Raw genomic sequence first — 27,037 nt, forward strand, 5'->3', positions numbered from 1 at the left:
CTCAAAATTTTCCGAAACGAACATGAAAGCCACCAGCGTTATTCACCCCCCTCTAGCACTTTTGATCCAACAATTAGTATCAGAGCGGGGTCTCTCTGAATTGGTACAACTACTGTTCAAGCATTCTTATTCACCCCCCTCTAACGCCTTTCATTTTTCCCTCCAAAACTATTTTCGAAAAATTCATTTTCATCTTCTCACCATTGGTCGGCATTAGCGAAATATCGCCTTTTCAAAAGTTTGAAATAATATTTTTTATATATTTTTTTAATATTTTTTTAATTTTTTCTCGAAATTAGTGAATTGTTATTTTTATCTTTCTCTCGCACTACTAATTCAAGACCAAGTCTTGGAATATTTGTTTTTGTTTTTCTTTGTGTGCGAGATTCCTTTTTAATGGCCTACCAAGATGGGAAAAGCACCACATGACTACCACTCTTGTCCAACGAAAATTTCAGATACTAGAAAGACCAGATGGAGCACTAACTGAAAATCCAAGTGGAGATATGGACCATAGTCCAGATCGGATTTATTCTCCCCACTGAAGAAGGTGTACCCATCACCTGCGACAAGTGGGATGCACAAACAAGAAGAAAATTCGAGGCAAATGCAAAAGCAACATATACTCTCCTATGCGGACTAACAAATTCAGAGCTTGATCAAGTTGAAAAGTTCAACAATGCTAAGGAGCTTTAGGAGAAGGTCATCAAGCTTCATGAGATTCCTTCAGAACCAGAAGACCAAGTTGAACCTGAGTTCGAATCAGAGTATGAATCTCTAGAGTTAACCTCCGAACTAGACTCGGAAGAATCAGATCTGACCAATTTCATAGTACTGATGGCCAAAGAAGAGATAGTTGAATCTGAGTCCGAATTCGAGATGACAATAGTCAAGGGGGAGAATCCTATCATGGATCTAAAAGGTAAAATTATAAACTCAAATTGTAAATTTCACATAACATGTTTTAAGTGTAGGGAGATAGGGCACTATAGAAACAAGTGCTCTACTTGTAAGATTCGGTCGGCACAATCGGAGAAGGAGAAATTGATCCAGAAAGGGAAGAAGCACATTGAATGCTCCAAGTGCAAACGAATGGGTCACTACAAAAGTAAATGTCCAGAAAGAAGATCCAAAAATTCAGGAGGAGAAATCAAGATAAGTAAATTTACATTACATGAAAATCCAATTTTTGCAATGCATGTTTGTCCCCTAACTAATTCCGCTTACTTTAGTATAGATTTCTTTAGAAAATTAGATATGCATGCTAATAATACAATGAATAAATTTGATTCAAATCTAAATAAGAATAACTCAAAATTATTTAATAAACATAAAAAATTAACTTTTAGAAAATTAGAGAAACAAAGTAATATTTTAAAAGATAAAATATATAAGTTAAAAAAGATTATTAATAATTTAACTAATCCACAAGATCTAGACTTGGGTTACAAGTCTAAGGTAAAACTTAATCCCTACAAACCAAGCTATAATCAAGGACATTTTAATTATAAAACATACTTAAATAAAATCTAACCTAAACTAAATTAACTCTAACTCAAATCTAAACTTAAATAAAATCTAACCTAAACTAAAATCTAATCTAACATAAATCTAACCTTAAATTCAATTAACTTAGATCTAAACTAAATCAAATTAAAACTCAAAAGTTAACTTAAACTTGTTAACTTAACTAATAAATCGCTTGACTTGGTTGATCCATGCAAATTACCATGACCATGCATATGCTAAATTGATAAATGTCAATCATGATTATTAATTGTATAATCTAGAATGGTTAGATAAGGACCTAGACTTGATTCACACTTGACTAGTTAGACTTAAGGGTTTCAGAAAGAAAATTAAATATCCAATTTTTTTGAAAGGCTACGTCTAGAAGTGGTGGATGATCTCATATCCAAGAAGGCATAGTACCTCACCACAGCCTGGAAGTCAATCATTGAAATAGTTATTTAATTGACTAACTGTAAAACTTGAGTCTAACTCAAATGTAAATCAACCCTTAAATGATAATTTAAATTGAAAATTAAATTAACTATCTCACAAATCTATTAAGGCTCCTTGATTGAAAATCTAGAAAAGGGTGAGATGGACCTAGGTTTAAAGTAGTTAATCATACCCAAATTAATTAATTCAATTAAGTTAACTTAATTAATTTCAAAATGTAAATCTTAATTTCAAAATATTAATTATTTTAAAATTATAATTAAATTATAATTATAATTAAATTATAATTATTTTTAAATTATGATTAATTCCAAAATCATTATTTTCAAAATTATAATTAAATTTCAAATTATTAATTCTTAGATTTTCAAAATCTTAATGATAATTAATTTTCAAATCATATTTAATATGTAAGATTATAATATTAAACTTAATTAACTTTTTTTTTCAAAATCTTAAAAATTTTAAATGTTTACTCATATTTTTAAACTTGAAATTCAAACTCATTGGAAATTCAATTTATATTTTAAATCTAAATTTTAATATTTTTAAAATAAAGTTAACTCTGTCTCACATACACTCATAAGCTGAACCTACTTGATAACCTAAAATGGATGAGATGGAAAAATAGGAAAATAAATAATAACTTTTATATTTTTTTTATTTACATGTTTGGACTCTATGACCCTAAAAATTTGTTTTGGCATTAATTTAAGATATTAATTTTTATCTTTATTTTCTTAAAACATTGTTTTGCAAAGTTAAACTTTTCAAAAAGTTCAAAACATTTCTTAAAAGGAAGTTCAATTTTTTTAAAATAAATTATCTTTGACAGAAACTAAGTATTTGCTAAAATATTTTCAAGTATTTTTACAAGAAAATATTTTTAAAGTTAAGCTTTTATCAAAATTTTTAACAAACTAAGCTTTTATCAAAATCTTTTTTAAAGTTGAGTACTTCTAACTAAGTTTTTTTTTTCAAAACCTTTAAAGCTAAGTACTAAATTTATCAAAGTCTTTTTAAAAGCTAAGTTTTGAAAGCTAACTACTAAATTTATCAAAGTCTTTTTTAAAAAACTATGTTTTGAAAGCTAAGTACTAAATTTATCAAAGTCTTTTTAAAAGCTAAGTTTTGAAAGCTAAGTACTAAATTTATCAAAGTATTTTTTAATTTAAGTATTTTCAAAACTAAAAATTTAGCTAAGTTTTCTTTGGAAAGGCTACGACAGTTTCAAACTTACATTTATCTAAGTTTTTTATAAATAGATAAGTATTTTCAAAAAAATCTCTACTTTAGCTAAGTCTTTTTAAAAGAAATTATTTTCAAAGCTAAATTTCGTTGAGTGCGACCCTTCAAGGGGAGCTTAAAATTAAAAAGAATAAATTTTTTACAACCCTCTCTCTACTTAGTATGCCTTTTTTATGTATGTTAAAGGGGAAAAAAGAAGTCAAAGTTAAGAAAGTTAAGAATTTAAACATAATTTTTATAAAAGGGGGAGCATAAGGGGGCGCACAGCACAAAGTTTTTCTATTTATGCTCATGATACTTATGCTTAAATTCCTTCATTTTATTGTTATGTTTTACTTAACTTTGAATCATGTAGGCATAATCAAAAAGGGGAAGATTGTTGGTGCAGGAAGCATCCGACAGTCAAACCTGTGTTTTGATTATGTCAAAGGATTCAAAGTTAGGTTGTCTTGTTATCTAACAAGTTTGATGAGATTGCAAAAAAGTTCTTTGTGTACTTAGGCAAAAGTCCTAACTATGGTTAGGCACGTGAAAAATCATAGGAGGTGGTAACCCTAGGTCCTAAGGGATGGTAATCCTAGATGAGGAAAAGTCCTAGCTGCGGTTAGGCAAAGGGAAAATCCTAGGGGCGGTAACCCTAGATCCTAGGGGGTGGTAACCCTAGGCGGAAAGTCTTGGCGGGTCGAGAGCTTCAAGAAAAAGTCCTAGAGTCGGGGACTCTAGGTGGAAAGTCCTGGTGTCATGAACCAAGTGGAAGACTGGATGGGTCATGGAGCAAAAATCTAGCAGAAAGTCCTGGAGCCTCGGGTGCTGAGCAAAAGTCCAATCGGTTTGGAGGACCGGTCTGACAACAAGTAAATTCTCCTGAATGGAGTAGGTGAGGATGCGTTCCCCGATGAGGGAACAGTAGGCATCGGTTCGACCTAGGGTTTCCGGACAGAAAATCCGAAGTCAGAACTGGACAGTCCAGAGACTGACAAATACTTTATTTATCATGTCTATATTGTGCTAACTTTGTTTTGCAGGGTATGGTTAGTTTCTGGGACTAATATATTTTACAGTAAGCGAATTGGACACATTTGCCTCGGATGAACAGTACCTGAGGCACCCTCCATGGAGCTTGGAGGCGCCTCAAGGTCACATGCAGAGACGACCTCACAACAAGGCGCGAGGGCGCCTCCATGGAGCTTGGAGGCGCCCTAGACACTGGCGCAAGGGTGCCCTAGACACTGGCGCAAGGGTGCCCTGCATGCAGGTTGGAGGCACCCTCAGGCGGATAAGCGACAACCAGTTCGGAGCTCATCCACGCTGTGATTTCGACGGGATTGAGAGTGCCCTCCATGGTGTTGGTTTAACGACCCAATTTTCCCTATTTCGAGTTCTAAATGTCTTCAAAAACATTTAGAAATACTTTTAAAATATTCTAGAGATTTTTAGGACTTTTTAGAGTATTTTTACGTAATTTTTGGAGGTCGTTTAGTATGTTTACAAAAAGAAAGAAGTTTTGACCAAAAATGTGGAAGTTGAGACTCGAACCCAAGACCTTCGGCCGAACCTGACTTAACCGAACGCAGCCAACCAACCGAGCTGCGAGTGTTTTGTTAATAAGTATGAAGCGAGAAATATATATGTTATAGTTGATAAATAAAACCCTAGTTTTAAAAAGACCTAATTTCTTTTTCCCGAGACCAAAACCTTTCCTACCTTTCTCCCGACGCGTGCGACGGCGCTGTGCTTGGGCGAAGACGAAGTCGAGTTAGGGCTCTTCCTCCGGCGGCCGGTGAGGGGGTTTTTTCGAGAATCCTTCTCATCCTCGTGACCTCCTCGACGTGGAGAGCACGTAGACGCGAAGAAGGTGCTGTGATTTTGAGTCTCGCTGAACCCTAGCAGCCCTTTCCTTCGGCTGTAAGTCCAAGAAATCGCTGTAAGTACTACTCACCAGTGGTAGGAGTTGCTCCGAACTTCGATTTTCTTTCCTTGCTTCCGGATTTCACAGTGCCGAGTAGAAATACATGCTAGGGTTTCTTTCCTTGCTTCCGGACTTCACAGTGTCGAGTAGAAACATATGCTAGAGTTTTCTTTCCTTGCTAGAGAATTTGATTGGGTTCTTGCTAAGAATTTATTAAGAGTTTAATAGGAGTCTTTCCTTTAATTGCTAGAGAAATTAGAGGTTGCTCACGCTATTTGTATTGCTGGATTTAAATTAGTTGCCCTTCCTGTTAGCAAGTGTAGAACCGGGTTATGTCCTTTCCTATTAGCAAGTGCAAACTTAGTCTAGCTTCTTTAAGCAAGTGCAGATTTGTTTATGATTTAGTTTTGTTTCTAATCGCATTGCAAATTTAGTTTGCTTGGTTATTTCATAAACATGAGCCGTTGTGATTTGTTGCTATGTGAGCATGTGCAGGATTCACCCTTACTATCAGTAGAAGCAACCTTTTCTTACACTTTGCCTAATTGGAAATAATTCAACATGGGTAGATTTAGTGATGCATGCTTTGGTATATCATGTGTAGATGCTTGATAGCAGCAGTGACCTTTCCTATGTTCCAGGTTCCATGAAGGGTGCACATTTCCAATTATGTTAATGATTTTATTTGGTTCTATAGTCCTGTGAAGGTTGCGAATTGTATAACTTGAAGGGTTGGTTGGTTTCTTTGCATTTCAATTGCTTAGTTTCCTTTGTATTCAACATGCAAGTCAGTTGCCGAATTTCACAGCTTTGCTTTAAGTAGGAAAGTTTCTTAAATAAGAATGAGTAGCTCCTTATCCAAGAACAACCCTTTTATTTAGTTAGAATGGGTTTAATATTTTCCTTGCAATTCAAAGAGCAAGAACAACCCTTTATTTAGTTAGAATGGGTTTAGCATTTTCCCTGCTACTTAGAAAGGCAAGAACAACCTTCATTTAAAGTATGTAGTGTTAGTTTCTTGAATTTCTTGAACATGAACAGCTATTAAGCTTATCTTGTAGTTTGATTTGCTTGCTTTATTTTTATAGCATGCTCAGTTAGTTGCAATCCTCTACTTGTTAGATACACTTGCAGTATTCGAATAGCATGAGCAGTATCGAATTATAATTCAGTTTCCAGTTTCCTGTTTTGATACATATGCATATATATGTGTTAGATAGCTTTTAATAGCTCTTTAATCCGAAGCATATAGTTAGTTGTTTTTGCTATTTTAATAAGATGAATAGCCACGTATTTTAGTGGAATAATTATGTGCCCTATTAAACCTTTTGAGGATTATGGGTAACTATAAGTAAAGGAAAAGATCAAGGTCTAGTTAGAAAAGATAACAAGTAAATTAAAGTAAGAGGCTAGTACCCGACTTCCAAGGTTGTCGTTAAACAAATCCAGGTGACCAATTCCAAGGTCTTGGCCCTGGTAAGACCAAGGTCTTTATCCCCATAGGGCTGGAGGCTCGCTACCCCAGTCACTATTAGAGAGCGCGCATAAGATGGTACTAAGCCTAGGCCCAAAGAAAAAGAAGAAGAAAGAAAAAGAAAAAGAAGAAGAAAGAAAAGTAAAAGTAAAAGAAATTAAAAGATTAATTTCAAGTATAAAGCTATAAGTAAATGAAACAAGTACCACCTATGTTTAGAATCAACAGAAGTTTAGTTCCTTTAATTCTAAGCATACAGCATGAGTTTCATTACTTTTCTTATCAGTTTAGTGAGCATGTTTAGTTTTATTTCTAGTATTCAGCTTTATTCTGGTATATCATGAGTATGCAGTTTATTTGAGTACTTTGCTATTAGATGAGTACATGTACCTTTTCTTTTAGCATTTCAGTTTCAGTATCGTTTGCATTTTTATGCACTTTGAGTTTTTGTGAGATAGTTTAGTACTTACTAAGCGTTTCGCTTATAGATTTCTTTTTTCCTCCTACTGCAGATAAAGGAAAAGCTAAAGTATGAAAGGAAGGCGACAAGGTGGTGGTGATGAAGGTGTGTGATGGCTGGACTATGGGGAGATCAAGAGTTTGTTAAGGAATTATCAAGACTTTCCTATTTAGAGTTCTTTTAGTTTAAATACTATTATGAAGTTGGGATTGTAATTGAGTTTATTCCGTACTTGTAGCTTGATATGTCCTATTGTTGGAGTTAGATATTTGTTTACTATTGCTAGAATAGTTTTCGTTTACTTACTGTGTTATTTTTACTGCGTGGGTGTGGAAAAATATGTTTCAGCCGCCTGTGGCTGTGTATATAGTGTTTGTATTGTTGATTTGGTCACCGGTACAGGGGAGACTCTGTCGAAATTTTTCGGTAGGAATTCCTCTAGGGCCGTGATAAATCTAAGTGTCGCTAATAATAGCATAAGTGACACTAGTGAGTAGAGTAGTAGTTAGGTAACGGTCACCCTTAGAGAGTAGTAGTAAGAAGGATGGTCGCTACAGTTGGAGGCACCCTCCACGGGCTACTTAAGCCCAGTTCGAGCAGCAACCAAAGCACAACGAAAACTAACAATCCTTCTTCCGTGTGCTGCTCAAAAATCGATTCTACAAAGCTATAACTCGACACCGACGACCTGAAGCTTCAAACTCTCTATTCTTCATTGTCGGTATAATTTCCATTTTGCTTTATATTGTAAATCAAAATTGTATATTTCCGAGCTTATAGTGATTGCCCAAAGTAAACGTTCAATGAGCGTGGGCCTTGGAGTAGGAGTCGCCATAGGCTTTGAACTAAGTAAAACCCTTGGTATGTTTCCGTGTTTGTGTTTTATTATTCTGCTGCGTATTACTCAAAGTTTTCCGAAATGAACGTGAAAGCCATGAGTGTTATTCACCCCCCCCCCCCTTGGTGCTTTTGATCCAACAATGATAACACAAAATATTATTATATGTATCTTCTCTAAAGTAAGGATGAAGCTATAAAGAAATCTGTTCTCTATAAGAATGAGGTTGAAAACCAACTTAATAAGAATATTAAGGTGGTTCGAAGTGACTAAGGAGGTGAATATATATCACTGTTCGCTAAGTTATGTGTTGAACATGGGATCGGACACGAAATAATAACTCTTTATACTCCTCAACAAAATGGAGTTGTTAAGCGAAAGAATCAAACTCTAAAAGAGATGATAAATGTTCTTCTATTGAATTCTGGATTGTCAGAATTCATGTGGAGGGAAATAGTGTTAATAGCTAATTACCTTAAATAAGATGCCCTAGAAGAAAATAGATAAGAGCCCTTATGAGTTGTGGAATGAAAGATAATCATTCTATAAACATTTACGAATATAGGGGTGCCTTGTCAAAGTTTTGGTGCCTGGTCCCAAAAAGATTAAGATAGGATGAAAGACTGTTGATTGCATATTTATTGGATATGCACATAACAGCAGTGTGTATCAATTTTTTATGTATGAGTTATAAATACTGAATATACACAAGAACTCAATAATAGAATCAAGAAATACCTCAGTTTTCGAGTATGTGTTTCTTCATAATACCCGAGAGGAAGCTAGCTTCTCAAAACGGGCATATGAAACACAAGGTGAAGATGATGATGAGGAACTAGTCGATGTTAAGCTTAGACAGAGTAAAAGAGCTTGGGTGGAAAATTCTATGGAATAGATTTTATCACTTTCATGTTGGAAAGTGAACCCCCACAGTTACTCAGAAGTAGTAAGCTCTTCTGATGGACCACACTGGAGAGAGGCAATTGCATTTGAGATAGAATCTATCTTGCAAAATCACAGTTGAGAACTTATGGATCTTCCACCAAGAAGTAAACCACTATGTTGCAAGTGGATCTTCAAGAAGAAAATGAAGTCAGATGGGACAATTAATAAGTATAAGGCCAGATTGATAATCAAAGGATACTGACAACGAGAAATCCTTGATTACTTTGATACGTATTCTTTTGTGTCGAGAATAACTTCCATTAGAGTATTGTTTGTTGGTGCAGCGGGGTCGGCAAGAGGGGAGTGAATTGCCTAAAAAATAAAAGTATACCCTCCTTGGATATTTAACTCAAAATAAATAGCAACACTTAAAGGAAAAGGCAGAATTAAAATAAGAGACAAGAAATTAACTTGGTTACAACCAATACGGTTGTTAATCCAAGGCGGTTGAATAGCTCCACTAGAATGTCTCCTTCACTGTAGGCGGAGAATCCTTTTTACACACTAAAGAGTTCACAAGTTGCTAGGAATTGAATGCTTGAATGAATGATTATTTCCTAACTCCAGGGGCCTTTAAATAGCTCCTAAAAATCCTATCTTGAAGGTCCAAGGGGCCTCCAACAAGGTCTAAGGCGCCTCCAACCAAGTCAAGCGGATAAAACTCTATCCGCGCTCAAACGGTCGAATTGACTCGGGTTGAGGCGCCTCAAACAAGATTGAAGGTGCCTCCAGTGTGGAGGCACCTTCAATGCTGATTGAGGCGCCTCCAATACCTGATGAAGGCGCCTTGAGCTACATTTCCAGCATCCATTCTCCTTTTTTTTAACTTCCGATGCTCCGATCTTTTGGGTGACTGCGGCCAACCAGAATATAGCTCACCCGAACCCAATTCCCGACATTCTCCTGGAGCAGTCTTTAGTCCCGGCTTTACGTCCCATGAACGTCGCGCACGTTCTTCTCGCCCACCGGTGTACTCTTCCGTAGATCTCTCATCCTTTGGACACACCGAGCCTGTCGGTTCCCTTCTCGTGTCGTCTTTCTTGCTAGCTGCATCTTCCGCTCGACTTCCTGCGCTCCTAAGCTCCTCCACACTTAGACACAGGGATCAAAAACACACAGGACCTAACTAACTTTGGTTGATCACATCAAAATAATCATGGGATCCAACAATCTCTCCTTTTTTGATGTGCATCAACCCAAGTTCAAGTTAGGGTAAATCAACCAAATAGTAATTTAAGAAAATTACTAAACTAACATTTTAAGTACAAAAATTGTAATAATAGAATTTACATAAGTTAGAATAAAAAAAATTTAATTTTCCTCCCCTAACTCCCCCTAAACTTGTTACCTAACTCTCCCCCTTTAATCACAGCAAAAACAGGATAAAAAAAATTTCCAAGTCATGTAAAACAAATTTTTGAGACTTTTGAAAGAATTTTCTATGTTAAAACTTAGGCAAGAAAAAGAACTTTCTAATTTAGTTATAATTTCAGAAGAAATTTTTAACTTAGGCAGAAAAATATTATAGAGAATTTTCCAAAAAAAATTATGCAAGACATATTTTTGTTGAATGTTAAAAAAAAACTTTCTAAAGCATTATTTAATTTCAATTTTAATGCTTTACCATAAAGTTAATTGAACATTTTATTTTAATATTTTGGTTTCCAGGTCGTGGCGAGGCACTAGGCCTTCTTGGTTATTAGAGCAACAACTACTTCCTTAGACAAAATCTCATAAAGAAATTGTAATGTTTAATTTTCTCGCTGTAAGCCCTAACTTAAAAATACTTTAAACTAGCAAAGATTTTGGAACCCAGTATAGGTTCCTTCCTATAGGATTGTTTAAGAACTTAGGGGGTATATAATTTCTTAGAATTCGTCTAAGTTGTCCCTGATGCTTTCTTATATACCAGTTTAATTTTCCATAAACTTTGATTTTTGATTTTTGAAAAACATTAGTGTTTAAACATGCATCAGATTTTGAACTTTCAATTTGAAGTTTCAATTTATCATTTTCAGATTTCAAATTATCTAACATTTTATTTAATTTAACAATTTCTTTTTCTGATTCCGCTAAGTCGTTAGAAAGAGCTTTAATAAATTGAAACGACTGTTTAGGGTTTATAGCACGTACCTTACTTACCTTATTTTATGATGTTCCCCCTTCATCATAGCTTTCCTCTTTCGATGTTCCTTCCCCTTCATCTATGCTCATTTTTGAACTTGACTCTTCTTCTAGATGGCGGTTCGTCATCAGCGCTAGTCCCGAGAAGGCTTCGTCTTCATATTCCAAGGATAATGATTCATCCCATGTAGCCTTCAGACTCTTGCGCTTCGAGAACGTCGATCTTCAAACTTTTCGTTGTACTTTTTATTTAATTTGGGGCAGTCATCCTTGATATGCCCTTCCTCGTTGTAGTTGTAGCACCGGACTGTCCTTTTGTTATGTTGATGCTTCCTCGATTGCGATTTAAATTTATTAGTTTTAAGAAATTTATTGAAACGTCTTACCAGTAGCGCCGCTTCGATTTTGGCGATTGATGCTTCGAAGTCGGGATCGTCCTTTTCGGCTTGTAGGGCAATGTTAAGATTCGACTTTTCTACTTGTTTAGGCTCTATAAGTCAAGACTCGTGAAGTTCGAAGGTAGAAAATAAGCTTTCTAAACTACTTACCTCAAAGTCCTTAGAGATGTAGTAAGCATCTTCTAAGGATGCCCACTCTGGAGTCCTTGGGAAGGCGTTTAGTGCATACCGAATGGAATCTCGGTTTGTTACCATTTCGTCGAGATTTGTCAGTTGCGTTATCAACTCCTTGATCCTCACTTGGAGTTGTGCAACCTTCTCGCCGTTGTTCATCCGAAGATTTGTTAGTTGTGTCCGGAGGACGTCGCACCTTGCTAGCTTCACTTCTGAGGTGCCCTCGTGGAGCTCCAGGAATTTATCCCAGAGGTCTTTGGCAGAGTCATAGCTTCCGATCCTACTTACCTCCTGGGGTGGCAGAACACTGAGCAGGTGAAATTCCACCTTTCTGTTGGCTACACAATCGGTCTGCTCCTTCTTCGTTCAGTTGCATTCTTCTTTGTCTTTTGGCGCTATATATCCATATTTCATTATTAAAAGAATGTCGAATTCGGTCATAAAAAATACCTCCATTTTGCGTTTCCACGTAGTGAAGTCTCCGTCAAACTTCGGGGGATGAATGTTCGCTTCGGCCATTGTCCTGATCTTTGTGCTTCAGTTAGCAGTTAGTTCTTCTGAGGCGATCGGGCTCTGATACCACTTGTTGGTGCAACGGGGCCGGCAAGAGGGGGGTGAATTGCTTGAAAAATAAAAGTATACCCTCCTCGGATTTTTAACTCAAAATAAATAGCAACACTTAAAGGAAAAGGCAGAATTAAAATAAGAGATAAGAAATTAACTTGGTTACAACCAAGACGGTTGTTAATCCAAGGCGGTTGAACAGCTCCACTAGAATGTCTCCTTCACTGTAGGTGGAGAAGCTTTTTTACACACTAAAAGAGTTCACAAGTTGCTAGGAATTGAATGCTTGAATGAATGATTATTTCCTAGCTCCAGGGGCCTTTAAATAGCTCCTGGAAATCCTATCTCGAAGGTCCAAGGTGCCTCCAACAAGGTCCAAGGCGCCTCCAACCAAATCAAGCGGATAAAACTCTATCTGCGCTCAAACGGTCGAATTGACCCAGGCTGAGGCGCCTCAAACAAGATTGAAGGTGCCTCCAGTGTGGAGGCGCCTTCAATGCTGATTGAGGCACCTCCAATGTTGAGGTGTCTCCAATACCTGATGAAGGCGCCTTGAGCTGCATTTCTAGCATCCTTTCTCCTTTGTTTTAACTTCCGATGCTCCGATCTTTTGGGTGATTGCGGTCAACCGGAATATGGCTCACCCGAACCCAATTCCCGGTCTTCTCCTCGAACAGTCTTCCGTCCCGGCTTTACGTCCCTTGAACATCGCGCACGTTCTTCTCGCCCACCGGTGTACTCTTCCGCAGCTCTCTCGTCCTTCGGACGCACCGAGCCTGTCGGCTCCCTTCCCGTGTCGTCCTTCTCGCTAGCCGCATTTTCCGCTCGACTTCCTGCTCTCCTAAGCTCCTGCACACTTAGACACAGGGATCAAAAATACACGGGACCTAACTAACTTTGGTTGATCACATCAAAATAACCACGGGGTCCAATATTGTTAGCTATTGAAGCTCTATGGAATCTCGAAATACATCAGATAGATATAAAGGCAACCTTTCTAAACGGAGATTTAGAAGAGGAAATCTATATAGAGCAACCTGAAGGGTTTTCTATGCTTGGACAGAAAAATAAGATTTATAGATTAGTGAAGTCATTATATATCTTAAAACAAACACTAAAGTAGTGGTATGAGAAATTTGATAATGCCATGAAGAAATGTAGATTTGAGATTAATGAGTGTAATAAATATGTCTACATAAAAACTAAAAAGAATGATTACATCATCTTGTGTCTATATGTAGATGACATACTTATCATTGGAAGTAATGATAAAATAATCAAATCCACTAAAGATATATTGAACTCAAGATCTGATATGTAAGACATGGGCCCAGTTAATGTAATTCTAGAAATCAAAATTCTTAGAATAACAGAAGGACTTGTTCTTAGTCAGTCCAATTATATGGATAAGATTGTTGAGAAATTCACCAAGGGTGATATTATGTTGGCAGAACACCGATAGATACGAGTCAATATCTATCAAAAAATAAAGGTGAAAGTATCTCTCAGATAGAGCACTCTGAAGTGATTAGAAGTCTGATATACGTGATGAGTTGTACACGACCAGACTTAGCCTATGTAATAAGTAAACTGAGTAGATACATGAGTAATCCCGATGTTGAGTACTGGAAAGGGATAACAAGAGTACTAAGGTACTTAAGGTATACTCGTGAATATGGACTGCACTATACTGTTGGAACCCCAAGGAGTTTTGATGTGATCAAACAAGTTAGGTTAGGTCCTGTTTTGTCTAACCCTTGTGTCTAAGTGTGTAGGAACTTAGGAACATAAGAAGTCGAGCGGAAGACGTGGCTAACGAGAAGGACGCCACGGGGAGAGAGCTGACGGGCTCGATGCATCCGAGGGACGAGGTGACCGCGAAAGAGTGTACCGGTGGACGAGAAGAACGTAAGCGATGTTCGAGGGACGAGAAATTGGGAAAGAAGGCTGTTTGAGGAGAAGGCCGAAACTTGGGTTGGGGTGAGCCCTATTCCGGATGGTCGAGATCACCCAAGCTGGTGGAGCCAGAACAGAAGACCCGGATCGAGACGAGCTGAACCGGAGCAGTGGAACCAGACCACAAAATGTCAACTGGGTTGACTTAAGTGGTTCGGGCGCCCGGACCGTCCGAGCGCCCGGAACCATTCCAGGTTCTCGGAAGTGGATTTTGACCAGATCAAGGTTTGACTCAATCTAAACGTTGAGAGATAAAGTTTTATCCCCCCAGGACACCCGGAACCCTTCGGGGCACCCAGAACAGTGCTATAAATATAGCACTGATTTGCATAGATTATTAACTCAACTTGTAATCCAGTGCTTTCAATTCTGTTCTTTCTTTTTGTGTTGTCAACGCTGTAAGAGCCTACTCCGCCCAGAGGAGATCATCAGAGTGTGCGTCATCCTTTCCTTGGATTAGCAATCCTCTGATTACAAACCAAGTAAACCCTTTGTGTCTGATTTCTTAAATTAGTCTCTTCTTTTTATTATTACAAGTGTTTCTTAATTAGTTGAAAATCTGAGAAATGTTAGATTTAATTTTTCAGGGCAATTCACCCCTCCTCTCTTGTCGGCCTCCAAAGGGACTAACAAGTGGTATCAAAGCAAGGCGCTTCAGGAGGACTAACCGCCGATTGAAGCAACGAGATGGCCGGACCAAGCATTGTTCCACCAAAATTTGAGGGGGACTTCGCACACTGGAAGCGTCGTATGGAGGTATTCCTAAAAACTGATTTTGAAATTCGGTTAAGTATAAAGTATGGCTTTGTAGCTCCAATGAATCAGAATGAAGAAGAAAAAGAAGAGAGTCAGTAGACAAAGAAGGAGTAGAGTGATTCCGTAGCAAACAACAGTGCGGAATATCACCTGCTGAGCGTGTTGCTCCTCAAGAAGTCAAAAGTATCGAAAGCTACTCGTCGGCCAAAGAACTCTGGGAGAAGTTCCTAGAACTCCACGAAGGAACATCCGAAGTCAAGCTAGCAAGAAGAGATATCCTTCAGAACAGATTGACGAGCATCCGTCTGGAAAAAGGTGAGAAGGTAGCCGATCTACACGCGAAGGTAAAGGAATTGATTACTGGTCTCGAGAATCTCAGTGAAACGGTAACAAACCAGGACACCATACACTACGCACTTAATGCGTTTCCCAGAACTCCAGAATGGACATTAATCGTCAACGCTTACTATATTTCAAAAGACCTGGAGGTAAGTACTTTAGAAGAATTGTTCTCTACTCTTGAATTACATGAAACTAGGTGTACAGGGACAACAAAGGAATCAAGCCAGATGATCGCACTAAACGCAACCAAGAAGAATGAACCCGAATCAGATTCAAAAGAGGATCAGGAAGCATATATGGTAAGAAATTTTTAAAAAAAAATTAGATCTAAAAAATTTAAAGAAATGCAGAATAAAAAGAATCCAAGAAATAGAAGAAAGATGTGTTGCTACCAGTGTCAAAAGGAAGGACACTTAAAAGAAAACTGCCCAGAATTAAAGAAGGACAAAGTCAAGATACCCAAGAAGCACAAGAATCTAAAAGCAACTTGGGACGATAGTTCATCATCTGAGTCCGAGATTCAAGAATATGTCGGGATAACACTGATGGCAAGCTATGAAGGGCAAAGTACATCAGAACCCAGCATCGATGAAGGGGGAGGGACGTCAGATGAATGCAGCGAAGCAAGGGGAGAATCAGGCTTCAAGTCTGATATGGTAAGTGAGGTATGCCTCTTATCTCCTGATCAGCTTTACTTTGGTATTAAGGCTATGACAAAATCCATGTATAAATTAGAAAATAAAAATACCAAATTAAAAAATAAAATTTTAGAAACAAAAAGAATTTTGGCAAAATCATGTCTAATAGAGGATTTCGATAAATTGAAACTTGAAAATGAAAAATTAAAAGAAGAAATAGAAAGATTGAGAATGTCTAACAGTTCAAATATTTCTGCTTTTAAAAATTATAGAGAATTAAACTGGTACTATAGGTTTCACCAAAATTAAATCAGAAAAATATCAAAAGCTTATATACCTAGAAAATATTTGATTAACCCTATAGGAAGGAACCTCTATTGGGTTCCAAAAACTTGTTTAACTTAAAAATTAAAATTAGACGTGACATTTTCAGCAAGAGAATTAAACATGTAATTTCTTTATGCGGCTTTGTCTAGAAAGTGGTTGTTTCTCTAATAACCAAGAAGGCCTAGTGCCTCGCCACTGCCTGGAAGCTAAGTATCGAAATGAAAAGTTTAATTGACTAACTGAAAAGACATTAATTTAAATGACTTAATGCTTTAAAATAGTTATTTAATTTGTTTTAGAAAATATTTTCAAAAATAGTCATGTTTGAAAAAAAAATAGAAAATTATTATTTTTGGAAATTAGAAAAAATAATTCCTATGTTTTTAACTTAGAAATTTTGAAAGTTTTCCATTACATAAAAATTATTTTTAAGTTATTGCTTAGAATTTTTTTAAAAAAAATTTAACTTAAATTGAATTTTTTTTTGGACCTTAAAAATTATGTTTTCAAAAACTTTGAAAATTTTCTCTATTGCAATTTGCCTTAGAATTTTTTTTTACTTATGAAAATTTTCTTTTAAACTTAAAATTTTGATTACTTAGAAATTTTCTAACTTAAAGTTTTAACACTTAATTCTTTTTAGAATTTACCTTAGACTTGTTAAAAAAAATCCCATTTTTTATGTGATCAAAGGGGGAGAAGAATGTTAAGTCTAGGGGGAGGTATACATTCTTTAAATTGAAAAATCTTTTGGACTTATTTGTAAATTAATTATTTTTATTGCATATGTTTACCCTAGATTAACTTGGGTTGCTCATATCAAAAAGGAGGAGATTGTTGGAACCCCGAGGAGTTTTGATGTGATCAAACAAGTTAGGTTAGGTCCTGTTTTATCTAACCCTTGTGTCTAAGTGTGCAGGAGCTTAGGAACACAAGAAGTCGAGCGAAAGATGCGACTAACGAGAAGGACGGCATGGGGAGAGAGCCAACGGGCTCGGTGCGTCCGAGGGACGAGGTGACCGCGGAAGAGTACATCGGTGGACGAGAAGAACGTACGCGACGTTTGAGGGACGAGAAACCTGGAAGGAAGACTGCTTGAGGAGAATGCTGGAACTTGGGTTCGGGTGAACCCTATTCTAGATGGCTGAGATCACCCAAGCTAGCGCAGCCGGAACAGAAGACCCGAACCGAGACGAGTTGAACCGGAGCAGTGGAACCGGACTACAAAAAGTCAACTGGGTTGACTTAAGTGGTCCGGGCGCCCGGATCCATTCCGAGCGCCCTGACCGTCCAGGCACCTGGAAGTGGATTTTGACCAGATCGAGGTTTGACTCGATCTGAACGTTGGGGGATAAAGTTTTATCCCTCCCAGGGCGCTCGGAACCTTTCGGGGCGCCCCGAATAGTGCTATAAATATAGCACTAATTTGCACAGATTATTAACTCAACTTGTAATCCAATGCTTTCAATTCTGTTCTTTCTTTTTGTTCTGTCAATGTTGTAAGAGGTTACTCCGCCCAGAGGAGATCATCAGATAGTGCGCCATCCTTTCCTTGGATTAGAAATCCTCTTATTGTAAATCAAATAAACCCTTTGTGTCTGGTTTCTTTAATTAGTCTCTTCTTTTTATTATTACAAGTGTTTCTTAATTAGTTCAAAATCCGAGAAAAGTTAGAATTAATTTTTCAGGGCAATTCACCCCTCCCCTCTTAACGGCCTCCAAAGGGACCAACATATACGAGATATCCTACTATGATTAAAGGATACGGTGATGCGAGATGGATATCTGACATAAAAGACTCCAAGTTTATGAGTAGATATGCATTCACTCTAGGAGGTACAACCATTTCTTGGAAATCTTTTAAACAAACAACAATAACCAGATCCATGATGGAATATGAGTTTGTGGCTCTTGACAAATATGGTGAACTGAATGACTGTGATAATTCTTAGAATATATTCCAAGATGGTCGAAACTGGTGTTGGTAATTTGCATACATTACGATAGTCTACCAGCAATTGGTCGGACACAAAGTCATCTATATAATGGTAAGTCTAGACATATACATTGTAGACATATACCATTAGATAACTACTTTCAACAGGAGTTATCACTCTTGACTAAGTGAAGTTAAAGGATAATCTAGCAGATCCGTTAACCAAAGGGTTAAACAAAAAGTTAGTTGCAAGCTGATTGCATGGGATAAGCTTGATGCCGATAGAAAATGTTGGTGCAAAGAAAACCCAACTTATGCAGACTGGAGATCCCAAGAATTAGATTCAAAGGGATAATCGAATTGTACCGACAAAATTACTCGCTATGGGGGAACGACCCAATGGATCAGTGAAGGATGGAGGTTAAACACCCAACTTTTAATGATCCAAAAGAGTAATATGGAATACTCGTAAGTGATCACTTATGTGAGAAAGAAGTGGGGTCGCTTCGAAAAGAATTGGAGATACAATTCTTAGAACTTCTCATAGAACCAGATATGTTCATGGCCAAGAACGAACACACTCATGAGAACTGAGTTATATCAGGGAAAGTCTTGGGTGAGATATGACAATGCTTACACAAACAACAGAATAGTTCAAGGACATCGTGTCTACTATCAACCAGTAAGTAAATAGATCTTCACAAGGAAAGGTTCAAAGCGTTAAACCTACTTGTCTTATACTGAACTCAACTATTGAATGCTATCACATACCCTATCTCCATTCATGTGGGGGGATGTTGGATATAGGTGAATGGAAAAGATATGGAAGAGGAAAGAAGCTACATTGTGAATGAGAATTTAGTCCTACATTGGGAGTTTCAAGGTATATTAGTTAGTTTATATTGATTCACATGTATTGATGCTGTGAACAAATACATTGGTGCACAGGGGGTGCAAATGTAGGGCTTGGATTGCACTAAACCAAATTGACTCGTATGCGAGCACGACCTACTCGCCCTGAATGCCAAACCAGTCGGGGCCCATTGGGCAGAGCTCCTATATAAGGAGACTGCGATCACAAGCAAAAGACACACATACAAGAAAAAGCAAAAGCTCTCCACCTACATTTCCCCTCCTCCTCTGTCGTGCATCTCTTGTTCGGCGAAGTACTCTTGATAGTAGTCGAGTACCTCTCAGTTCGTCGTGACCACCAGTGCTTGGTGTGCATCACGATTAATTGTTGTATTCTGGGAAACAAATGACCCGAGAAAACCTCGAAGACGGCCAAAGGTTGGGTGAATCTATTTCAAGGAAATTGCGTCCTTCACGGGCCTCAGTCACTTTGCCCACTTGGTCTCTTCGCCCGTTCGGCCACTTCAGATGTTCGGCCTCTTCGCCCGTTTGTCCACTTTGATCGCTCAGTCACTTTGACCGCTCGACCTGCTCTATCACTTGGGCTGCTATGCCTTTAGGCATCTATGTCTTTAAGCCGCCCTGTCTTCTACTGTTAGGCTGATTTGCCCAGTCAACCACTCATCCTGCTTTGCTCGCTTGACTGTACTACCGGACGGTTGCTCTGCCCAGTCAATCACTCGGTCGGTATGATCTGTGACTCGGCTGATCTGCTCACTTGGCTGATTTGCCCGCTCGGTCACTCTACCACTTGGTTGTTCCTCCACTTGGTTGTTTTGCCTCACGATCTGCTCTACCCACTCAATCGCTCTGCAGTTAGTACTCAGCACTTGGTAGAAACTAGATCTGTTGGCAGCCTAAGATTATCAGCTCAGGTTATTTTGACATATAAATTGAATTTAATTTAGTATATTTAAATTTGGCTAATTCACTAAAAATCATTGATAGATTATCCAACAATATCTTCTGTTCACTTCTTCACTGGAATCATTAAAGATGAGCACTAGTGTAACAAAAATATTGATTGAAGTTTCAAACAATTTCAATCCCATCTGTTCTTGAGATAGAAAAAACAATACTGAGAGGATTTCATCTTTTGGTAGAGTTGAGATAGTCCAAAAGCCAAGATATATGGGCCGGGCCAAAGAATGGGTTTGGCCAGCTTGAGCTCTAAGCAAGAGGATACGAATCTTTGTAATTGGGCCTTGTATATGTGAGTGTTCAGGATTGTATGATGCTCGGGATTTGGCCATCTCATCGAACTATGTGAATTAAGGGGATGTTTAATTGATGGATTTAAAAATAAAGAATTGAAATGATAATAAAAAATAGTGTTTAGATTGTAAATTTAAGAATATAATTTAAAGATGAATTTTAGATTTATAAAAATCAACTAAACTCATATAATTAAATAAATTTTATTTTTATTCTCATTCTCATTTTTATTCTTATTTATACTCATAACCATTTCAATCATTTAACTAAAATCACTTAAATTGATAGTGACTTGATGGAAGTCTTGTGGAAGACAGAATTGGCCACCCCTACTGTTCTTAATCGCATCTGTCATTGACCCTTAATTGGATATTACATGGATCATGTCTAGCTACTCCATTGAAAAACGGGTAACAAAAGTCACAAATGTCGAGGAATTCTCCATCAATCATGAGATTGCTTTCGCTCAAAATAATCCGCACGCTTAATTACTTTACGTTAACAGTAGTGACGTAGACGTCTAAAGTTTGACAACACGCTACTCCTTAATTAAACTAATTAAAGTAGGAACCCCTTTGACAAACAATTTTGTCTGTAACTCTGTTAATTATTTGTTTAATGACTTTAATCACTTAGGTATTGAAGAGGATTAATTAGGCATGTGATAGGATTAAGCCCTTTTAATTTTTTGTCTAAATATAAATATAAATACAAATATAAAAATAGATATTTTTTTTCGATAAAGTATCTGACAAGTAATGAATTAATTGGCGTGCGACGCGTGGCTCGTTCATCTCGTGTTTATTCCCGAGATCGGAAGGGGAGACAGGCACCCGAAAGCTGCTCACTTTCCTTTCCCTCGTCACGCAAAGCAAGCAGCGGCGAAGCAAAAGCTCCCAGTGGAGGCACCCAATTTTAGAGAGTTCATTCAATCTGCTCTTCTGTATCCTGTTTCCAGATACAATGCATCCGCCATGAATGTGTGCGTGCTCGTGGAGATCATCTCAGTTACTCCCACAATGTGACCGCCTGACTCAGAGAAAGAAGATGGCGATGGTACTGCTGCACAAAAGTGTCGATGGCCTGGTTGGCATGCACATAGGCCAGAATATGAGCTGGTGGCCACACCAAACACCTCAAAATTCTTTCGCCGTTTATGTTAAGGATAGGAAAAATGTTAAAGCTTTCAAATTATATGTATTAGAATTAGATTTGAATGAAAAACTGGATCCGATGTATAAGGACCGCTCGAGATATCAGGAAAGGCAGCTTCCGCACATGGCGACGGGCACCGCCAAACTTTCCGTTCTCTAATTCCCATCAATGGATGCAGCCATGTTCCGTCTCACTCGCCCGCGCAGAGTTCGACGTCAACAGGTAACCGAGGCGGTACGAGATGAGTGATTCCAGTAATCAGCAGGAGCAGTAAAGCAACAAAAGCTACCACCGTCTGTGCGTGCAACTGAAACAGCGAGCTTATCTCTTGGGCCGCAGCGAGCGGGCACAGGCACATGAGGAGCTGACACCTGTTCCTTAGTGCCCAAGGTCAGGACGGCAGGTTAGAGGGTGCCCTCCCTCGGGGCGACGTCCCTGTCAGCGACGCGTGTTAGCGCCAGGAAGCCCCTCCCTCGCGTGGGTGCGCACCATGTGCCTACCTGCCTCGCTCATTGACTCCTCCCTCCCTATCCCAAGTATGCGCACGAGTCAAACGACTCGTGAACAGGGACAACGGCGTTCAAATTTCCAGCTTCTGCCGCCTTCTGGTTTACAATCGGCGTCATTTCCCTGTATTAAAAGGGCGCGACGAGACAGTCAACTGTGTTAAAAGTATTGTAAAAAAAAGTTTCCAAGGATAATTGAAAAGTCATTATCCTTCGATGTTGATTTTGTAAAGGATGAGAAGTAGCTAGGCTTGAATAAAGTGAGGCGGAAAATATATAATTTCGAAAGGATTCTTTATCCATCAGCCATTTATAAATATGCCTCGAGACTTTAACCATGGCGTGCTGGTATAGTGCTGCTTCTTCCTCCGGCTCCGCCTTCTACCTTTCCTACTTCCTTCTTCCTTCGGCTGTTAATTATTCGATCGAGGTAGAGGCAGAGACAGAGGTAGGGTGATGTGTCGAATATAAGCCAGTTTATAGTATCTTTCTTGCTTTCTATTGACTTGGCGAAGCGTTTTGATAGTCAATGGAAGAACAGAGGCGGTTCTCTTCGTTGTCCGAACTCTGCTCTCAAACTCCTGCAGGTAGTTAATTATTAATTACTTAGTATGTTCTCTACTTGCATTGGAAAGAGAATTAAGAGAGATGGTTGAGTATGAGTTTGTGTATTGTTCTCGTTCAGCGTCGACGGTGGGGGAGGGGAGCAGGAGGAGGCGGCGGCCGCGGAGGAAGAGATCATCGGAGAATGATGAGGCGAAGAAGAGGCGGCTGAGCGATGTGCAGGTGAAGTTTTTAGAGATGAGCTTCCAGAAGGAGAGGAAGCTGGAGTCGGGGCGGAAGGTGCACCTCGCCGCCGAGCTCGGCCTCGACCCCAAGCAGGTCGCCGTCTGGTTCCAGAACCGCCGCGCGCGCCACAAGAACAAGCAGGTGGAGGAGGCCTACGCCGAGCTCAAGTCCGCCCACGACGCCGTCGTCCTCCAAAAATGCCTCCTTGAATCCCAAGTACTGAATTATTAGAGAAGTTTTTAAAGTTTTTGACTTCGACAAAGTTAACATAGGCATCAATTGGGGCAGGTGTTAAATTTGAGGGAGCAGCTTTTTGAGGCGAAGGAGGAGAAAAGGAAGCTGTCGTTGGGGATCAACGGAGGAGCTTCCGGCCTCAGCAACGTCACCGCCGCAGGCGGCGGCAGCAGCAGCCCGAGCTCATCCTTCTCGGTCGTCGGAGAGCTCGGCTTGGAAGGAGGAGAAGGCGACTTCGTGTACGCGCACCAGCAGGAGCATGACTTCAACAAGTACATGATGGAGTGGGCAAACTTTTACGGTGTTTAATTAATTAAGTACATGTCTAATCTGTCAATTATTGCTATTATTAAGGCCATAATCTACCCTTGTAGATTAATCAATCTCTCTAAACTCTGCTAAATCATTTCACTCCACAGTGATAGGAATTCCTAGTGCATTAGCTAGTACGGCTGCTATGTTCTGTGCCTGTACTCTTCATCTCCTTTAAAGTTGTAGAAAAGTGGATTAATTATGTTGCCCAAGTCCTCGTTAATTCAGCAAGTTCTGCAAATTCTTTGGATGAACAATATAACTTTTAGTTCAGTTAATTTCTCGTCGACCCCTGTCCTGCTTTGGCACGGTGAGGAAGCGAGAAGAGATTCAAGGAAAGCTGCTGCTGAACTGCATGGCGTGAGATGGGCAGTGCAAGATGGCTTGATGATATTTCGGGAATAATTTACTCAAGAGTCATTTTCTAGCTCTTGACTCTGTGAGCGAGATGATGGAGACAGAGTTTGGCTGATAAGTTAGTGCTAGCGCATTTGTTGTGAGGAAGAAGTGAAAAGTTGCTCAGTTTGCTTGCAAGTTACAACTTTGAGATGCCAACAAAAGAGAAATATATATATATATATATATATATATATATATATATATATATATATATATATATATATATATATATGCAGAGGACGAAATTTGTGACGAAAAAATTTTTAACTCAAATTTTTCGTTGTCAACTTGGCGATGAATTTGGGGACGAAATTAGCGATAAATAGTATCTTCGTCGTCAAGTTTACGACAAAAATAATATTCGTCGATCATCGTAAATTGCTGTAAAATTATAGACGAATTTGGCGATAAAATTAACAACAAATTTAAATTTTGTCACCAAATTCGTTACAAATTCTACAACAAAATAATATTCATTGCAAAATTGTCTTTAACAATGAAAATAACTCTTGCGACGAATAATATTTTTGTTACAGAATTTGTAACGAATTTGGCGACAAAAATAATAATATAGAAAAATTTATGATCTGCGACAAATAAATTTTCGTTCCAAATTTGTAACAAATTTAGCGACGAAAATAATAAAAAAAAAATTATGATCTGCGATAAATTATTTTCATCCCAAAAATCGTCCCAATTCTAGGACGAAACCACGGATTCATCTTAGAATCCGGGACGAAATCACGAATTTGTCCCAAAATCTGGGACGAATATGTGTATTCGTCCCAGAATTTGGATGAATTTTGGGACGAAAAGTAATTTGTCGCAAAATTATCGATATACAGTAAATTATGATAATTTAACGGTAATTTTTTTTTATCGCCAAATTCGTCCCTATATCTCATAAATTCCAGCAGAATCAATCTGTTTATGCAATTTCCAATTCAATACATATAAACCCGTGTACAACAAAATTCAATATCACATCATAAACATTTACCACATAGTAATTAACATTATCATATCCTATTTAACATATATACACATCTATTAATATTTAAAATCAATTTTATAGTAATACAAATTCAAAGTTCTCAAAAAGTTATACAAGAACATTCTTCTTAAGACTACGAGAACTTATACAAGTTCAATAGTCCAAAAAATAATAGAAATTCAATATCTCCTAAAAGTTATACCAGTTTTTTCAAAATAAACAATACATATATGAACTCATCTTCTTTTTCCATAAACTATCTTCTCTATCAAATCTTTTTTTTCTGCATAAAAACATACAAATAAATCAGATCATTTCTAACGAGAAAGATAATTACTTAAATTATAAAGTTAGAGTGATAACAAATAATATAGTATGATGAATTTAAATGCATTTGTCATCAATATATTATTTTTTTCTACCCTTATGGTTTATATATAAAAATGGAACGTTAATTGTTGTAATTGATAACTACTGATGAATATGTATGTCAAAAAATGTTTCCATCTATAAGTCTCAAGCTTTAGCATTAGAATCACATGCTGCTCCCAATTGCAAGGTACTTGTTGCCAATCCTACAAACACTAATGCTCTTATACTAAAAGAGTTTTCTCCATCTATTCCAACAAAGAAAATCACTTGAAAGGAAAATAGTTATTATGATGTGGATACACTGTCTCTATACTAGAACAAATCTCTATCCGACTTTATTTCTTGCACTTTGCATCTAAAAGTCCTCCACGAGAAAGTATGATTTCGAGGATGCTTATATCAAGTATAAAGGAATCATTTTTTTTCTCAAGTAAGTAATATTTTTAGTAGACTTTAAATCAAGGTACAATCCTTGTCAAGCACCACTATGCTTGCAAGTCCTACAATTTAACACCTTCCTCTCCACCTCCCTCTTCACTAGCTACAAGTTTCCTAAATATGTTACAACCTATTTCACCACGTTCAATTGTAACAACAAATTACCTCAATATGATACTTACATATTTCACCACATAAAATTATAACTACAAGTATCCTAAATATGATACAACATATTTCACTATATCAAATTATAACTACAAATATCCTAAATATGATACAACCTATTTCACTACATCAAACTATAGCTACAAAAATCCTATTAGGTTTAATCTAACATGGAAAGAATGGATACCTTCTTAAAATTCTTATCATATAAAAATGTCTTAAATGATGAAAATACAAAATAGTCAAGATCAATTAAGTGATACTAGACTTGCATTTAGTGCCCATGGTTACTTTGCTGCGAATAAAACTCTAATCATAATTTAGAATTCTAGCTAATAATATAGTAGTTATAATTTTCAACTAGTTCATTTGAGGAAGATCTACAAGAAAATTTTATGGAAATATTGGATCTATTACAATTAATCAGAATGCACCTTACGATAATAAATCACAAATATGAGTGTCTCCAACTACACCGAGCTTACTGCAAATTGAGACTGCAAAAAACAATATTACAAATGTAGTCAATACCTTACGATAATAAATCAAAAATAAAATTAGTTAATATAATAATTAAAATAGACATCTACAATCGCGACCACAGGGGCAGTCGGGCCACCGGGGGAAGTTGCAGCCGCCGCCGGCAACCACGGCCCCCGGAGACAGTTGCATCCATCGGTATGCCCCTTGGGGCAGCCACGACCACCGGTCTGCCACTGGGGATAGTCGCGGCCACCGGTCTGCCACCGAGCGCAGCACACGGGCATCGGGGGCATGCAGCACACGGGCACCAGGGTCGGCCGCAGCCACTCCTGGCCACTCGACTAAGGCTAGGCGCGACCGCGCACAACCAAGCCCGGCCACGCGTTGGCACGCGCGGCCAGGCGTTGCCATGTGCGGCCAAGCGAGGCCATGTAACGCCCGAAAATTCTCAAAACTATTTTATAAATATTCTATGATTTTTCTGAAATTTTAGGATATTTTTACAGAATTTTTAGAGTAGCGGAAGTAGCAAAAAACAAATAGAAAATGAACACGGCCTAAGCGGGAATTGAACCCGAGACCTATTGGGTCCTATGACTTATGGTGAACCATGGTAACCAGGTGAACCCAGCAGGGCCGTGCTGAAAAGAAAGGGAATCAATTATATTTATATTTAGTTGGGCCGAATTACCCACTTAATATAAATAAAGATTTAAGTGAGGAATTGTTATTTTTCTTAAAGGAGGAAAAAACCTTTCCTTCACCCTAGTCACGCCGCCCTCTCCTTTTCTCCCTCACCTCTCGGCGCCAACCTCAAGAAACCTAGGGTTTCCGTCCCAAGGGCAAGGGGAACACCTTCCGGCGATATCTTGGCTACGAGAACGTTCCTCCCCGCGAGAAGAGCACGTGGACGTGAGGAAATCGACGGAGGAATCTTCTTCTCCGGAAATCTAGCGATTAGAATCGTAAAAATTATGAACTGGAGGTAAGAAACCCCTCACCTGCA

At 38.1% G+C, this 27,037-nt stretch overlaps 1 protein-coding gene across 1 annotated transcript; it reads left to right on the top strand.

Annotated features, from left to right (window-relative positions):
* The first annotated feature begins 22,120 nt into the window (after positions 1 to 22,120).
* On the top strand, positions 22,121 to 23,379 carry LOC122002162 (homeobox-leucine zipper protein HOX12-like). Its single transcript, XM_042557251.1, has 4 exons — positions 22,121 to 22,290; positions 22,369 to 22,429; positions 22,528 to 22,847; positions 22,920 to 23,379. The coding sequence occupies exons 1-4, from the start codon at positions 22,180 to 22,182 to the stop codon at positions 23,172 to 23,174; spliced, it is 747 nt and encodes a 248-aa protein (XP_042413185.1). The 5' UTR covers positions 22,121 to 22,179; the 3' UTR covers positions 23,175 to 23,379.
* Positions 23,380 to 27,037: the final 3,658 nt, after the last annotated feature.

This window comes from Zingiber officinale, chromosome 7A (assembly GCF_018446385.1).
Source record: "Zingiber officinale cultivar Zhangliang chromosome 7A, Zo_v1.1, whole genome shotgun sequence".
Taxonomy (NCBI): Eukaryota; Viridiplantae; Streptophyta; class Magnoliopsida; order Zingiberales; family Zingiberaceae; genus Zingiber; species Zingiber officinale.